This window comes from Sarcophilus harrisii, chromosome 3 (assembly GCF_902635505.1).
Source record: "Sarcophilus harrisii chromosome 3, mSarHar1.11, whole genome shotgun sequence".
Taxonomy (NCBI): domain Eukaryota; kingdom Metazoa; phylum Chordata; class Mammalia; order Dasyuromorphia; family Dasyuridae; genus Sarcophilus; species Sarcophilus harrisii.
In genome coordinates, this window is record NC_045428.1 from 219,143,450 (window position 1) to 219,162,475 (window position 19,026).

General features: G+C 32.8%; 1 protein-coding gene across 4 annotated transcripts in view; it reads left to right on the forward strand.

Annotated features, from left to right (window-relative positions):
- Positions 1-19,026, forward strand: part of PPP2R3B (protein phosphatase 2 regulatory subunit B''beta) — a 103,994-nt gene that overhangs the window by 7,595 nt on the left and 77,373 nt on the right. Inside the window, exon 2 of one of the 4 annotated variants that reach the window (XM_031959072.1) lies at positions 4,686-4,868. The exons of 2 other annotated variants lie outside the window; for them this stretch is intronic. In XM_031959072.1, coding sequence (XP_031814932.1) covers positions 4,722-4,868 — 147 coding nt within the window. In that variant the 5' untranslated portion in view covers positions 4,686-4,721. Of the gene's footprint in view, positions 1-4,143; positions 4,869-19,026 lie in introns of those variants that run through there. One more of the 4 variants, XM_023500382.2, reaches the window with a different exon arrangement.

Below are 19,026 nucleotides of genomic sequence, written 5' to 3' on the forward strand. Positions count from 1 at the left end.
AGAAAGCAAAAGGATTTTTTAAAGGTGAATAAAAACTTAGAACTACTTTTTAAAGGTCAAATCAGTAAACCACTAAGTACTTTACTTTTTTCTCCCTAAAAAAGAGGGTAATAACATTTTCAAATCAGTGAATATGGTGAATGCAAAAAAAAAGTAAATTGTGGACTCTATATACCTAATTATATAAATTACAAAACTGAGAAATGTATAAATACCTATAAAAGCCCTAAATTAAACCAAACAATAATAGACATCTTAAATCTCATAAAGAAAATCCAAATAAGCAAAACAGACTATTAAAAAAAAAATTCCTATTGCAGACAAATTTACAAATGAATTCTGTCAAATATTGAATAAGCATCTAGTTCCTATGCTACATAAATTGTTCTCAAAAATAGAAAAAAGCATTCTGCTAAACTACTTTTATGAGAGAAATGTGATCTTGGAGCCCAAATCATAGAAGACCAAAACAGAAAAAGAGAATTATAATTATACCAATAATACTAGTGGATGCTTGATGCAAAAAAAAAATAAAAAAATAAAAAAAAATTAACATAACAATTTGGCAAAGATAATACAGCAATACAAACTTATGCCAGAATGTGAAGATGGCTCAACATTAGGAGAAATGATAAATGAGATTTTTTTCCTTTTTTTTTTTTTTTTTTTTTTTTGGCTGAGGCAATTGAGGTTAAGTGCCCTCCCCAGAGTCAAACAGCTAGGAAGTGCTAAGTGTCTGAGATCACATTTGAACTCGGGTCCTCCTGATTTCAGGGCTGGTGCTTTATCTACTGCACCACCTAGCTGCCCTGAGATAATCTTTATAAAGCACTTAGCATATAAGGGCCTAGCATTTAATAAATGTTTGTTTCCTTCCTTTTTGCCCTCATAATTTTATAAGTAACAAATACATTACTTTCTCATTTTGATTAGTTCAGAGTTGCAGCTTGGCTTTGTGGGTAGAGTATTTATTATCTTTTAGCCAAGAAAATCTCGGTTTCTGTCTTCAACAGTTCTGTCTTGTGTCTTTAACACATTCGGATTGTATGACCTGGGCAAGTCACTTCTGCACTTTAGGCAACTCCCTAAGAACTCTCTGTCCTGCATAAGTAGAGAAAGTTTCCTCAGCTGAGAATTCCCCACACCAAGAAAACCACAGGTTCACTCCTTAATCGTATCAGAAGATACAGAAAAGCCTCTTTTAAAAATATATCTCTTATTTAACATTTAAAGTTCTTTTTTTATAAACATAAAAATGAAAGTGCCCTACAATCATAGCATAAAATATATTTAACCCAAATCTAACTTTTTTTTTATTTTGAAGAAACACAAATAGTTTTTTCAGTAGGCTGAAAGATAAAGCAAGAATGTCCCCTTTCCACTTTTATTTAACATTCTACCAGAAATACTAGCTATATATAGCAACAAGACTAAGAATAGAAGGGGTAAACATAGCCAAAAAAGGAGATAAATGACCCCTATTTATACAGTGTGATAGTTTACTTAGAAAACCCTAAAGAATCAGTAAAGAAAATAGCAGAGATGACTGTTTCATAGCTTTAGCCAAATAACTGGATACAATATACACAACACATATCATTTACCTTTCTGAATGTTACTATTTATAATAATTACAGTAATAACTAACAGTAATATTCAGAATAGACAAAAATAGAACAGAAATTTTATTTAAGATAATAAAAATGCAGTAAATACCTAGGCAGTTAAAAAAAATTTCTAGGCAATCTCTGAGTTTACTCATCTATTTGTATTATAATATGATTTTTAAATTTGAAAGGGAAAGATTCTAAATGTATATATTATTTTTCTATCACTTTCTCAGTAGTCCTTTCAGTTTGGGGGACAGCTCTGACTCCTACTGTATTTGATCTTGTATTGCCTACTAAATCTTAGAACCTGGTACTATCTACTTTACCAGACTTTCATAAGTAAGATTTAAAGTACCTACTTTGTTTCCTATAAAACACATGTATATGACATTATGTATTATATGACATTATGTACTACATATATATGACATTATAACTATGTACATATGACTGTTTAGAGTTTACAAAGTGCTATCTTTCTAATAACCCTCTGAGAAGGATGACATATTATTATCTCCAACTTGTAGATAAAAAAATTGTCAGAGAATTTCTTAAGTCTTTGTTCTAGTTATTTAGTCAGATCTAGAATTCAGTCCCAGATCTTCCGATATTAAACTCATTTCCCCTTTCCTGTATGCCATGTTGCTTCTTAACAGTTATACTTTAAAAAATTCCCATGTTTATTTTAAAATAGCTTTTTCATCTGTTGTCTTGCCATCAACTATCAGTTGTCACTACCTACTCCTAAAACAAGGCTTCTTAAGTTTTTCCATTCTCTATCCTTTTTTGCCTGATAAATCTTTACATGACTCCATCTTAAATTTGAGCAGAAGTGTTTCTGGTAGCATTCATGTGTATGCAGTGCAAAGTGTGCATATTGTGTGTTCAAAACCAAGACCGGAGTGAAGTCATGCAATGCAAAAAGGGCAAATCTACCAGAAACACTTCAGATTCATACCCATTTGATTTTGAATTAATTTTTGGTTGTTGTATTCACAAACCTTTTAATGTTGCCAAATTTTTTGCAAACACCAAATTCATTTATGTGACTCTATCTGGGGTTACAGTTTAAAAAGCTTTGCTCTAGAGGAATATTTTTCCCCATTTTAATGTATTTTTTCAAGTCTTAATGAGCTGGAAAATTAGACCAGAAAGCATATTATAATTATGTTTAAGATAAGATAAATAGCCCTAAGTTGAAGATCTGTGGAATTCCTACAATTAGCATTTATGAATGTCTAGTTATGTAGCCTTTATGATCTCTATTAGGACTTTTTTCTTCTGTGTTTCTTTGGGATTGCATTTGGTCACATAACACTCCATTTTGTTTGTTTGTTACTGTTCTCCTTTCCATTTAGTCATTGTTTTACTGGTTCTGCTTTTTTCACTTTGCATCAGTTCCAATAAGCCTTTTAATCTTAATATTCATTGTTTCTTACAATGGATTAATATTCCATTGTATTTATGTGCCACAATTCATTTTAGATCTTCTCCAGGCATTAGACATATTTACTTTGTCAAAATGCTTTATGAATATTATCTTATTTGAGCTACCCAACAATCTGAGGTAGATACTGTTAATATCCCCAGTTACAGTTGGGGAAAATGTGGTAAACAGAAATTAGGCTACTTGCCCAAGGTCACAAAATTAGTGTCTGAGCCTTAGATCTTCCTAATTACAGTTCAGTGCTTAAGTTTATGTGCCATCTAGTTGTCTAAGTGGAAATTGAAGCTGTTGATTAACGGGTTAAGATTGTTAAAGAGGGAAATTTAGGCCAGAATAAATAAATATTATAATAAATTACCTGAAAAAACAGGGAGTAATTGGAGTGATTTGTGGAAGGGAGATTGAGGAACGGGAGAGCAAGAAAGACAGGAGGTTGTGATCACATAGAGAAATTAATTCAATTGGGTGTTTTAATAGCCCAAAGTTCTATTGCAAAAAGAATTTAAATTTTTAAGACCTACTTTAAAAACAATACAAAACAAAACCATAGATACATTCTCATTCTAAGTTTCATGTCTAGTGTTTCTTTGAATCTCCTCCCCTTATTTGAGTGGTAATTATAGTACTTAGAAATTTTCATGCATAAAAATGCAAAATTATGTAATTTAATATTCCAAATATATTTTCCATAACTTCTGAACTAATAGCTCCAATTAGAGTTTAAATATTTTAAGTCTTCTGAATCCTAAATAATAGAAACAAGTACACATACCACATGCATGTGTGCAACCACACGTATTTACATGCATTGTGTAAAATGCTAGTAGAAGTAGAGTACACTTCATAAAAATTTTCTTTAACATATACTTGTGGTGTTGATTTGTGAACTGTTTTTTGTCAGCCAGATTTTAGGATAAAATAAAAGAAATTTTGGGGTTGGTTGATATAATTGTAAAATTTTATTAAGAGTATATTCATCACAATAATTATACTTTTGTGCTTTTCAAAAGTGTATAAATTTTACTCTATAGTGATATGATCTTTTATTTTCTTTTTAAGGTATAATCTTTTATTCTTATCTAAAAACTAAATTGTGGGAAAAAAAACTAAATTGTGGGCTTTATTACAAATTATTCCCAAATGTTTCTCTTCAGATCATCATATTGCCCAATTGGCTTATGTGACAGAGGCCACTTTAAGGGACTGAACAACGTAATAGAATTGCTATGTAGTAAGCCTTACTCTCAGTGAGGCACTTCAACAGGTTACAGTTTGGTGTGACAGTAATGAAACAAGCCACAACATACCAGAAGCTGCAAAACTTGTCTTTTTATATTCTTACTTTTCTTTTTTGAGAAAAAAGGTTAGAAGAATGACAATCTACTTTAATTGATCATTCATGTATGATTTTTAAAAAATAATGTATCATCTTTCTCCGATCTTGGAATGTGCGGAGTTGAAGGTCTGGCCCCCAAAGTGACTTTCCAGTCTGCTATGATTCCAGCCAAGTTCCCTTCAATGTATGGAGTATGCTAAGTTGAGCTGGTTCTTAGAATATCCCAGAACCAGAGTGCAGCTGCTGCTTTTAAGCAGCAGTGTGTGTGATAATAGGCTTTGCTATTTACTAGGACTGAAGTGCCTGAACTGGCACACGCAGACATTATATGAAATCTGAAAGCATGAGGATAAAGGAGATTTCCTTGCGGCAAGATCCAGATCTAAGAAAGGAATTGGCATTGTTGGCGAGAGGATGTGATTTTGTTTTACCTTCCAGATTCAAGAAGAGACTAAAAGCCTTCCAGCAAGTTCAGGTTTGCTTTTTTCCTTCCTTTTTTTCCCCCCTTTTATTTTTTTATTAAACAGATTTGTTTTACTTTCTTTTGAGGTTATAACTTAAGAAGTGAATTAATTTTTAATTTGTTTATTTGACTTCTGTACTTAACTAATCTTTTAAAAAAGATGCTAAACTATCTTAATATTCTGTGGCTAATTTGAAGCTAAAATTAACTTGCTTCTATTAAAAGGAGTTAGAATAGAAAGCTGTAGTTTGTAAGCATTTGGGGTTTTAAATGTTGGTTGGCATGTTGAATTAAACATGTAATTTGTGAATTAAGTGCAGTTCTTTTTTTTTACTTTCTAAGACAAAAATGGAATTTGCATAAACATTCTCTTATCCAAAGTTTTAACTCAAGTAATAAAATTTAAATTAACTAAAAGTAGGTAAAAACATCTCTTCTCCCTTTATATCTTTTTCAAAATAAAAAAAATAAGAGCAACTATTCCATATTTTATCGTTGAACTTTGAATTGGTACAAAATTTCATTATGTAATGACTGTCACCCTTGCATAATAGTTGAAAGAAATTCATTTTTAAAAAAAGACTTTGAGTATTTGAATGTAAAAGTCTGTTGCTCTTGAATTTTAGATTTTGATTTTACCTCCATTTTAACTATCTAGGCAAAGTCTTGCACCAAATAGCATGCATATTTTCCAAATCAGTCTAAGATTGGCATAATTTAAAAATAAAAAATATATAATTGGTAATTTGACAACAATTTTTAAAATTGTAGATTTAGTTGTGTTAACTAGCTTGTCCTTAACTCACCTTTTTATGTTTAGATTACATAGGGTAAGATTAGATATGTGTAAGAGAAGGGCATATCACTGCCAAACAGGACCTTACATTCCATGCATACTGAAATTCTTTGCTCTGTCTTGGTTTAGGAACATTTGATAATCCAAACACCTGGATTTTCTGTCTCCTTCTGTAATTAAATGCAATATATCAAATAAAAAGAAAGAAAATAATACTTCTTAAAACTTAAATTATAATTCTGTAACTTTCAGAATATTTTAAAAAATATTTCTGATTTTATGTTTTTGCTTTTTACATTTTGGAATTCTATTTGCCACGAATTCTTATTGAAGGACATTTTAAATTTTTAAGAGAAATAACTTAAAAAAAAAAAAAAAAGACAATTTTGAGAACTTAAAATTTTGACTTGATACGTTATTTCATAACATGTATGTCATTTTCAAACCTTAAAACACTATATAAATGCTACTCATATATATATATATATATATATATATATATATATGTTATACTTTTGAAGTATATAGCTGATTAACAAATTCAAGACTTATTGCTGTTAGACTATTTGCAGGAATCAAAATTCCTCTTGATATTGACAAATTTGATTGATATTTCCTTTGTAGGATGTTACTTATTTTTGTAAATCAGTTTATTTTAAAATATTAGAGGTATCCTGCTTTAAGCAAACTCAGTGTTATATATGAGAGTTTGAACTTTTTTTACATGCTCAAAAGGATACATAATAGAATTCCTTTAATAGTAAACTAACAATATTTTTAAAAATTCTATTTATAAACATTTGATTTAAACTGAATTTTTTAGGGCAAGAAGAACTTTTTCGTGTAAAGAAGGAATAGTTTTGTAAGACAGTAATTGAACTATATCAGTCTTGTATGTTGTGCATTCTTTGCATCCTGGGAATGAAGAAAGATAGAAATTATCGAGATAAGTGATGTATAACAATGCATATGTATAATACAGTGTAGAATTGCTTTTGGATAAATGACATATGCTTCAGTCTTTAGAACCTTTATGTAGAATGTGTGTGTGTGTACACATATATGTGTGTGTGTATATACACACATATGTATATTTGTTTTATGGTTTGAATTTTGTTTTGTCCATACTTGTGATTTTTATCATTGGAAACTTTCAGATATGGAAACTCTTTAATTATCTGTAATTTATCTACCTTTTGTTTGATTTACTCTTATTTTCTAAACCAGGCATAGTCAGTTTAAAATACTTAATTGGTTTTGTGATTAGGTAAATAGGGTTCATAGAAGAAATTTAATTTTGTGAGAACATATTGGTTAATCAGCCAAATAATATTGCAAAGGGGTTTCATGTTCTGGTAGGCTTTTGGTAGACTGTAGAAATTATGTTGGTCGAGGCAATATTATCTGAGTTTTATTTGCAGTCATATATTTTTCATAACTTCTGCCTCCTTGATAGAGACATCTCAATCTCTTTCTCCATTTATTGCAGTTCGCATTATAGCTGTGTTTATGATACCATACCAAATGCTTCTCTGCTGTCTGCTTCAAGTTTTGTTAATAATAAAATTCCTCATAATGAAGTTTTGATTTTCTACCTTCTTAACTGTCAGTTTTGGTGATCACATTATTCTGTTGGCCAAGTTTAAAATCTTGGTCATAATATTCAAAATCTTCATAAGGCTATCCATATGGTCATTATTTGAAATTACTCATTCTTTTCTTTCCTGTCTACTAAGTTCAGATTCTATGTATCCTATTCTCATTCCTGATGGATTTTAGCTGTTCCCATACTCCATTTAGTGAAAATCATTTGATGTGTGCCTGTCATTATCTTGACTGTAATATTGTTCAGTTACCCTTCAGAAGCTCCTTGACGTGACACACTATCTCCTGCCTCTCTGCCTCTCCAATACATTCCTTCCTCCCCTCTGCCTCTTAGTATCTTTAGTTTCCTTTAAAGCTCATCTCAAGCTCACCCTTCTACATGAGACTTTTTCTTTCTCCTTCCCCCACTCCCAGCTGCTACTGCCTCTCCTATTACATTTATTTTTTGAAATACTTATATGTACATGTTCAGTCTCCCAAAAGAATAAAAGCTCTTTGAGGGCAAATACTATTTAATTTGTCTCCCCAGTGCTTAACAATGACCTTGGTACTTACTAGGCTCTTAAATGCTTGTTCATTGATGATTTGACTCATTGATTGCAAATCTCATTTCACTTTGTTCAAGCTAATTTATTTGCTATTGAATCCTGTCTGCTTTTTCCTTTCTGGCCTCTGAATCTTTGCTCTGCCTGTCTGTTATATTTTTTTCCCCCTTCTGCTAAATCTCATTTTTTTTCTTAAAAGCCACCTACTTACAGAAATCAATCTAACTGTTCTCTAACCTAGTAGCATAATATCTTAATGAAATATTTTGATTGGATTTTTTTTTGCTTGCCTTGTCTGTATATAGTAATTCAGAAATTTATCTTATAATAGTAATATATGTACAAATATATTTAATTTAAAGAAATTGCGTTTGCTTTGATTATTGTACTTAGTAAGCACTCCTCAAAATTCAGTGCTTTTTAAAAAATTTCTATGATCAGATTAAATTTTTTATCATTTAAAACTCTTTAAACCTGGCTCCTTCTTCCCTTTTCAATCAATCCCCCTCCAGATATACTTAATTACCCTGCAAATCACTGACATTAGGCTCTATAATCAAGGGTTTACGTGTTTTTCCACCCTATTCTCTATATGCCTTTTCACAGTTTGCCTCCATACTTGAATTGCACTCCTTCCCTTCACTTCCACTGTTTGAAATTCCTGAATTCTTTATAGACTCAGCTCAAAAACCCGCCTTCTTTCCTTATCCTCCCTAAACTACCTTCTATTTATTTTGTATATCTTTACATATGTATATATTAACTCAGAGTTCCTAAGAGTAATGATACTTGTAACACTTGAAGCAGTGAGAAGATGCATATAATATATTTTGAATTGAATATTTTGAGAATTAAAGATTAAGAATTTTTCCAGTTTTTCCACTAATGTGTTGAGTGAATGAGGAATTAAATGAAAAGCTGGAATTTTATTTGGACTCCAAAAAAGTTTTCTGTTCTTTCAGGTCCAAAAGCCATTGCTTCAGCTTTGGTAACATAAGTATATTTATTTTTGTATTTCTGAAACTGTTACTTCTAATCATTTCTCTGTAGTTGTTTTATTAAAAGACTAGTGTCTCTACTATTGTGAATAGCTATGAGTCTTGACAATTGCTGCTATCATCCTAGATCAGTCCTCTAATCCTTTCTGTTCCATAGATTATTAGAGGACTAAAACTCCTAAAACATCATTTTCCTGCTCAAAAAAAGAAAAGGAAAGAAATGAAGGAACAAAACTCAACAGTGAAAAACCGCCAGTGACATTCTTTAAATCTCAAGATAACATTAAGATATTTAAATCAAGACCCATTTTAGTTGTCCATCTTTATCTACCATCACTTCATCATTCTAAAGTAAATCTTCTATTTCAAATTGTCCAGTTACTTCATTGTCTCTTGAACAAATGGCACTCATTCTGTCATTCTTTTGCCCATTTTTTGCCTTCACAATGATTATTTTAGCTACATTAATTTCCCCTTTCTCTGAATTCCTATTATATACTCAGTTAATCTCACTCTTGTTTTTACATGTATTGTTTCATTTATGTCTTTTATTACCCATTTATATTGCAGATTATTTGAGGTTAAGGAGTCTGTTAATTTGGTTCATATTTCTTTTGTATAACTCTTCAGTGCTAGTAAAGTTATATATTATTGCAAAGTACTGAATATGAATAAATAATTGTTAATGAGTTAAGTGAGATAAGTATTTTAAGTAATTCCTTAAAGCCCAACTCAATGAAAGAAACTAGCATTGGGTTTTCTGACAATTTAAATGCAAATAAAAAATTGTGATTCAAAAAAAATGATTCAAAACTTGTTAATTCATTTCACCTTGGGTATAAAAATTAGCCTCATGAGTATACATGAGAGCAGATAACCAAGCAAGGAACTTTGTATGTTGGAAATTATGTGTTATGCTGTAATTTACATATTTATTTTCTGAGAAACAGATGAATCTGGTGTAAGCTTAGAGAGAAAAAGCCTTGTAGATAGGTGTTTTGCATAAGTCTCAGTTATACCCATAACATAACATAATGATATGATGTGTGAAGCTGAAAATAGTTGAATATTAGAATAGAATGAGGAAATTGGAAGCTTTATTAAGTGGATATATTTAGTGTGGATGTATTCATTTGTTGTTTGAAGAATCCTAGAAATATTATTTAAATATAGAATAATAGTGTATTATAAAGCTAGCCATAATTGAATTCTAATATTACTGTTTTATATCACTTGTTCCTTTCCTTTGAATTAATAATTGATCATTTACCAGACAGATGCTCTTAATAATATCTGGTTTTAGAAGATAGGAGCAAATGTAAAACTATTAGCTGTGTAAATATACTTACTGTCCAACAGTGCTATATGAAAATTCAGAAAAAAATAAAGTAATAGTAACATTAATTAATTATTTTTTTAAAACTCTAGAAGAAAAATTGGAAGATAATCAGTAACTAAACAGAATATGATAAAATTTAGCCAAGTTACAGAGCCCCTTAAAGAATAGACCACATAAATCAATAATTCCATGAGAAAGCAAGATTGGGGGGGGGGGGGAAGAAACATGTAAGGTATCAAATATTTTGAAAAGCAAATGACCTGGAAAATTGAGAATCCTGATCTCCTCACCTCCAAAAGCCTTCTATGTCAAGGAGTCACAAATGAAAACTATCCAGATCTGTTAAAGGGTAAAGTAAAGAATTCACAGATCATCTCTTGATAGAAACCCCAAAAGGAGAAGTCTTAGGAATGTCATAATGAAGCCTATAGGAGCAATACAAGTACCAATACAAGTACCCAACACCTGGCAGCTTCTTCTTTAAACGGGAGAAGATCTTGGTATACAGCATTCAGAAAGGAAAGATAAAAACTTACAACCAAAAATAATTTAACTCTGCAAAGCTTAGTATAATCCTAGAGAAGAAAAAAATATATAAAATATACCTTTTATGGAATTGGACTTGAAAGTATTTTTGACAAAATGATCAGAATTGAATAGGGACTTTAAAATGCTAAAACAATAGTTCACAAAACCTAAAGAGGTAGTATATTTGAACAATTTAAGGGGATTATATGATGATACAGTGCAAGATTCTAAAAGATGGAGAAAAAAAATCAAGTGTCCTGTCAGAAACTTAATGGCTTGAATGGTATTAAGGATGTTAAATAAGAAAAAACAAAAGGTTGATTGATTAGATTTTAAGAGGTTTTTTTTCCCCCGAGGCAATTGGGGTTAAGTAACTTGACCAGGGTCACATCTCTAGGAAGTATTAAGTGTCTCGGTCAAATTTGGTCTTCCTGACTTTAGGGCTGGTGCTCTATCCACTGAGCCACCTAGCCGTCCTGAGAGTGTTTTTTAAGAGGGAAAAGAGAAAGAAAGGCAAAGGGAAGATGCTAGTATGAAAAAAATAAGGGAATAGAATTAGCTATTTCTCTTAATTGGGGTACTTGAAAAGAAAATCATACAAACACAGAAGAAAGGGCAAGCACCAGTTGAATCTTCATTCTTATCTGAAATGGGCAAAAGAGGATTGACTATAAACATATACATACACATATGAAACACACACTTCAGGAATATATCATACTCAAATGGTAAACATCCAGGGTTAAAGAGAGGGGTTAAAGAAAAGGGTTAAAGGAGAGGGAATAGTTACAAACAGCAAATATACTGATTGTTGCTGTCTTGACTTGGCTTGTTTATTATGAGGCTTTTCTTTGCTTTTCATTAAGAGTGGGCAAAAGAAGTAGAGTTTGGCAATCGTAGATCCCCAGCCAAAAAAGAAAAAAAAAATGGACCTTGAAACATTTTTTAATATGTATAAAGGAAAATAAAAAGAAACACAGATGAGCAGGACAGCCTTGAAAATAAGTGCAATTTATTATATGTATAGTTTTAGAATGCTGTGATTTGAAGTCATGGTTTGATATATATCCACTTTTGTGTTCTGCTGTTTAGATAGAAATGTTTACTTTTTAGTGTTTAAATTTAGAACAAAATTTTTGGAGAGAAAGAAACAAATGTCTTGAACAGTCTAGATTAGATAGTGAACTTAAATTATACATTTTAAATTAGAATCTCTGACTTGTATATTGTTCAATTACAATAAAATTATAATTCCTAATAATATGAAAGGCAATTAGGTATGGTAAATAGAGATTTGGCTTAGAATTTGAGAAAAATCTAACTTAAAGTTTCCCCTCCAACACAGTGGGTGTGTGATTCTAGGTAAAACACCTAACCTTTCTCAGTGCTCTAGATACTACTTCTAAGACACAGAGAAGGTGCTCATTTTCATTGGTAAAGGGTACTAGGGAGTACCCTATATTAATGAAATAACAATTTCAATTCCTATTCTAATAATAATAAATTGTGTTCATGAGAGGCAGCATGCAATTGTGAAAAACAGACTGAATTTGAAAATAAGAAATCTGGGTTGAAATACTAGCCATGTGAGTCACAGAGCCTCTATTTTTTCATCTACAAAATAAAAATAAAATGTGCTACTCTTTGAAACATGAAGAAAAGAAAGGGAACATAAACCTATTAAGTGCCCAAAAAATACTCCGCTTGATCTTCACAACAATCCTTGATGAGTGCTGCTGTTACCCCAGCTTTACTTTAATTGTACATGAGACAGAAAGAGGCTTAGTGAATTACCCAAAGTCATTCATCTAGTGTTTGAGGCTGGATTTGAAGTCAGGTTTTTAAATTAAGACTGGAGCCTCAGCACCTTACACCCCATTCCCCCCCCCCCTCCAGTGCCACCCTGTTTTCATATTTTGTAAACTAAAAAGCACTATATAAATGTAAGCTATTTTTTATTATTCAGAGTAGCCATCTTGTATTCATTTTATTTTATTGTAAGTTTATTGTACTCTGATCTTTTTGAAAGTGGTGCTCTATGGACACACGTGTGTATACATACAAATATATGATGGATTCATTAAGTAAGATATATGATGAAAAGACAACAGTTAATAGAAAACTTGACATGCATTTATATCTGCTCATTTTCTACATGTCGATTAGCATGAAAATGATGGTAATTATGAGTTTCTGCTGAAATTTGAAAATAAGCATGCTAATAATCAGCAATACTTCGGAGAAGGATGTCAACAAATTTATGCAGCATCTATTATATATGTGCCAAGCTCTGTTAAGAACTTAGGTTACAAAGAAAGGCAAAAATTATTCATTACCTGTTCACAAGAAGTTCATAATAACTATGTAGAAGCAAGAGATTATCTCAGAGGGAAGGCGCTAAATTAAGGAGGAAAGGGAAAAACTTCTTGCTGGAGATGTGGGACTTTAGCTGAGACTTGAAGGAAGTCAGATGTTGAGATGAGAAAGGAGAGATTACCAAGTATGAGAAACAACCAGTCAAAACACTAAGAAAACCCTGTCTCCCTATTCTTTTTTGAGAAACAGCAAGACACCCCAATGTTACTAGATCACTGAGGAACTTGGGGAGTCAAGTATGAAAAGACTGGGAAAGTAGGGCAAGGCCAGGTTTTGGGTGACTTTGAGATGGCATGGAGATAACACAGAGGCATGAGAATTTATTGAATCCAGGCAGGACATGGACAGATCTTCACTTTTAGGAAGATCAGTTGAATAGCTGAATGAGTCTATTGTGGAATGTGTAGAAATGAGGCAGGGAGACCAACTAGCAGTCTATTGCAGTAATCTAGGTGTAAGGTAATGAGGCCTGGCACTACTAGGGTGTCTAGTTTTAGAGAAGAGAAAGGCATAGGAGAGATGTTACAAACATAGAAATAGTAGAACTTGGCAGTTGAATAGATCCGGCATATGAGAGTAAGGAGTTGAGAATGACACTTGGGTTTAGAACTTGGATGACTAGGATGGTGGTGGTAATATGGAGGACACTCTTGGTTAGTAGAAAGGGCATAGATGAAGATACAGCAAAAGAGATAGAAGCAAAAAGTCAGAAATGAGAAACCTGTAGAGAACGTGTCATAGAATCCTAGAGAGATTATTAAATGGTTTATCAGTCAGAAAACATTTATTAAGTGTCTGCTATAGACTCAAGATTTTAATAAGTTCTGGGAATGGTCCCTACTGTCAAGGACCTCTGTCTAATGAAGGAGACAGCTTGCAAACATATATGTACAGACAAGGCATATAAAGAGATAATTTGAAATAATAAAAAGAAGAAGGCACTACAATTAAGAATAATCGGGAAAGGCTTTCTTGGGATGGGGAGATTTTAGTTGAAATTTAAAGAAAGTCAGGGAAGCCATGAGGTGAAGATAATTGGGGAAAATATATTATATATGTGATTATATACATACACATATATGGATATTTTGATCAAGATAGTGTTATTGGATTACTAAAAAAAAAAAAAAAAAAAAAAGGTAAGGGGCAGCTAGATGGTGCAGGAGATAGAGCACTGGCCATGGAGTCTTGAGGTCCTGAGTTCAAATCTAGTCTCAGGGACTTAATACTTCCTAGCTGTGTGACTATGAAGTGCTTCAGTTTTCTCAGTAAACTACAAGGCAAAGTTATGAGCTGAGATGGAACTGTGAGAGGGTTAAAGGAGAAAAAGCTTTGGAAAAGTCAGTATGTTTGTTTAGTAGGATATTCAATTAGGGAAACGTAAAAGGATTGCCTTGCTTTAGTGAGTACCCAGTTGAGATTATGTAACATAAATACTGTGTTTTGTGATTTTTCTCTAGCTTCATTCAGCTACATATAAATTGGAGCAAAGCAGCAGATGGTGGAAATAATCCCAAACTTTGACTTTAGTAGGGTGACATCTTTGGAAGAAAGGAGGATACCAGAGGAGAGGATAGTGTGAACTTTTAAACTATTTCATCAAGGAGTAAAGATGAGAGAGGGAAGAGAATGTAGCCAATTCAGAGGTTCAGGAAAGAACTGAGAGAGAGAGATTGAAGTTTTAGGTAGGATTTGGGATGGGAAGACAGAGATAGATGTAATCACAGTGGGTTATGATTAATAAGGAATCGTACTTCATTATAAAATTGGTATTTTTCTAAAATATAGAGACTTTTCCCTCATATTCCATCTGTGGTATTTTGTTATCTGAAAATCTTTAAGAAAAGCAAATGCTCTGAAAGCAGTTACATAAAAGAACTATAGTAAACCAAACCAACCAATCCCAAATATAAAAAGCAATCCTATAATTTTGACACTATGTAATTGTGTGACATTACATAACAAATGTCATATAGTATGAAGACTTCAAACTCACTCAGCCTGTTACCTTGTATTTCTTTGTTTATATTAGTTTATCTTTTTTATTGCATTCTTAAATATTTCATTAGTGTCTTGGTTTGCATCCTTCATCTGTTCCTGCTATTCTATGCCTAACTCTATCCCTTGCTTATTAGCAAGATTACCAGAAGGACTATTTTGTAATATGATTAACTTTTTTTCTTTATAACTCTAGTATTTTCATTTTGCAATGGACATAATATCTGATTGAATCTGTACTTTTGGTGGGTATATTTTTAAATTTTATCATTGGCATAGAAAGGGTTAATTGGTTCACTGAGGCTCTCTCTATTCTTCAGCCAAGCCTAGGGGAACAGAGGTGCAGGTCAAGTATCTGCCTGGAGTAGAGAATGTAAGCTGCTATTTGTGTATTTCTTAACTAATTAACATATATAAAAGTGTGCTGCAATTTTTTTTTGGCTGAGGCAGTTGGGATAAGTGACTTACTCAGGGTCACACAGCTAGGAAGTGTAAAGTGTCTAAGACCAGATTTGAAGTCAGGACAACCTGACCAACTGACCAACTCAGGTCGTCCTGACTTCAGGAATGATGCTCTATCCACTGCGCCACTTAGCTGCCCATGCTATCTTCTTTTAATATGTAACTGACAAAATTTTTGAGTATTGTACTCTAACCCCATTTCCTCCATAAATCCTATGACTTTTATTGTACAATTTTGCCTAGTGAGATGTTTTTTGGGAATGAATGTCATATTATAGAAGAGCTGACTATATTATACATAGAAAGTTTTTCTATAAGCAGAATAGGGTCAAGATTTATGTTTTTTTATATGGGGGAGGCCAGTGTATCACAGTAGAAGGAATGTTTAAAGAAATTTCTGTTTTAATCCCTTGCATTTTAGTACTTTGAAAACAAAATTTCTTCTAACAGTCTTGGTAAATAACTCAGTCATATTCTTGTGTTACTCTAATAACTGACATTTATATAGCACTTCAGAGTTTGCAAAGTGCTTTATATACATTATTACATTTGAGCCTCATAAAAAGTCTTTTCGGTTATTATCCCTCTTTTATAGCTTAGAGGCTCAGGGAGATTAGTGACTATCCTGTGATTATATAATTATTGAGTGCAGTTTATCTGAACCTAGATCTCAAAGCAAAGTATCTCATAGATTACTGCAATTCCAGAGATTAAAGAGCTTTGGAAGCAGTTGAAACAAATCTTTGAAAACCTGATAACAATACAAGATGTACTTTCCACCTTGTGGGAAGTTAGTTCCTGGCTCAGAAAGCAGATGAAACCAGCTTCCAGAGTTAGCACATGGTGTATTCTAGACTTTTTCCTCCGATAGGAAGACACTTTTCTGAATTGCAAGCCCCATTGCAGATTGTTCATAGACCTCCACCCTTAGGGATTACTCTTGAGCACAGGGTCCTTTAGGAAAAACTCTCACTGTGTGTTTTCTGCCTTTTGGAAAATATCCAGTATTTGATGTACACATTGAATCTTACTTTTGATCATATCCATGGTTGTGAGGGGTTTTTCCAGCATGATGAGAGGGATGGGGGGGGGGGGGGGAGGGGGGGAAGAAAGTAAAGGAAAGGGGAGAGGGAGAAGGAGAGAGAGAGAGAAGGAAGGAGGGAGGGAGGGAGGGGCAGTGTATACATATCTTAAGATTATCCAATACATTTTTTTATTATAGTTTTTTATTTACAAGGTAGATGCATGGGCAATTTTTCAGCATTGACAATTGCAAAACCTTTTGTTCCAATTTTTCCCCTCCTTCCTCCCACCTCTCCCCCAGATGGCAGGTAGACCAATACCTGTTAATGTTAAAGTATATGTTAAATGCAATATATGTACACATGTCCATACAGTTGTTTTGCTGCACAAGAAGAATCGCACTTTCGCTGGGTGCAGCTGGTTCTATTCATTACTTTACTGTTGGAATTGATTTGGTTCATCTCATTGTTGAAGAAAATCACATCTATCAGAATTGATCATCATATAATATTGTTGTTGAAGTATATAATGATCTCTTAGTCCTACTTATTTCACTCAGCATTAGTTCATGTAAGTCTCTCCAGGCCTTTCTGAAATCATCCTGCTAGTCATTTCTTATAGAACAACAATATTCCATAATATTCATATACCACAATTTATTCAGCCATTCTCCAGTTGATGGGCATCCACTCATTTTCCAGTTTCTGGCCACTACAAAGAGGGCTGCCACAAACATTCTTGCACATATAGGTTCCTTTCCCTTCTTTAAGATTTCTTTGGGATATAAGCCCAGTAGTAACACTGCTGGATCAAAGGATATGCACAGTTTGATAACTTTTTGAGCATGCTTCCAAATCGCTTTCCAGAATGGCTGGATGTATTCAGAATTCCACCAACAATGTATTAGTGTCCCTGTTTTCCCACATCCCTTCCAACATTCCGCATTATCTTTCCCTGTCATTCTAGCCAATCTGACTGGTATGTAGTGGTATCTCAGAGTCTTAATTTGCATTTCTCTGATTAATAATGAGTTGGAGCATCTTTTCATATGGCTAGAAATAGTTTAAATTTCTTGTTCTGAGAATATTCTGTTCATATCCTTTGACCATTTATCAATTGAAGAATTAGCCAGTTCATTTTTACAATTGTGTGATCCATATAATTCTAGGACCTTCAGTTTCAGGTGGTTAGATTCCCAAGAAAGAGAAGATCCTGGCTGGTGAACCAGGGAATAATAAGCAAGTAGTGTTTCAAAGACATTTTTCATAATCTATAATATTAGAAGTGATTATGTAGAAAGTCATCATCTTTAGTACAGCCATGTGATGTTTATGCACCTGGTGCTATTCCTGTTCATGGTCATCTCTTTTCATTGATAGATTCAGAACTATAAAGATTTGGCATTATTTAGTCACGTGAGGACATATGGATTTTTAGAAGGTGGAAGTAGTAATGCAATGAGAGATTTACCCTTTCTACACAAAACATTATTTCTTCTGCTGCTTTGTGGTTTTGCTACTTTTTAAACTTCTAGAGTCTCTTCTTGATATGACATCTCCCAAAAATCTGATACAGATTTCGAAAGTTCTCTAGTGAACTCTGAAGGAAGGTCATTTAATGACTTGAAGAATTGACAATTTTCCAAACTGCTATCTTGATATATCCAAATCCATAGAAATATGAAGATTTAGGTATATAACTTTACCATAGTCTCTCATAAACCATACTACAGCAATATTATTACTCATTGATCTTGTGCATATTTTCCCCACAATTTAACTAGTTGAAGAAAGAAATATGTAGCAAAGGAAAAGAAACTATTCACAAAGTTACATTTGTTGTATATAGACACCACTGTAAAGGAGACTTCCCATTATATAATTCCATTCATAAGAAATGAGAGGAGGTCCAGACAATACAGCAACTCAGTTCAGCAGAAGATTTTCTAGAGAATAGTTTCAACTTCAACTTTCATGATCTAAAACACTGCTTATCTGCAGGTACTTACAAAAATATAAATGCCTGAATTTGCATACCTGACAGATTAATCATATGACCTAACAGGCCCTTTAGTAAATTAGAAACTTTGAAACAACTACACATGAACCAGATCTAATATTCCAGTTAATGCTCTAACAATGAGGGCAAATTAGTATGCTCACGGCCCAGATATTCATCCTCCAGATAAGCATTAATTTTTTTTTTTCCCTGAGGCAATTGGGATTAAGTTACTTGCCCAGGGGTCACACAGCTAGGAAGTATTAAGTGTTAGAAACGAAACTGAATTCAGGTCCTCCTGACTTCAGGGTTGGTGCTCTATCCACTGTACTACCTAGCTGCCCCAAAATAAGCCTTGATTAATGGGTTAATATCCATTGTGCTTCTCTGTGTTAGATATTGTCCTAGGAGCCAGAGAAACAAAATGATTGGAACAATTTAGAATATTAAAGAAACTTACATTTTAATGGAGGAAGACAACAAAGATATCTAACTACAAATA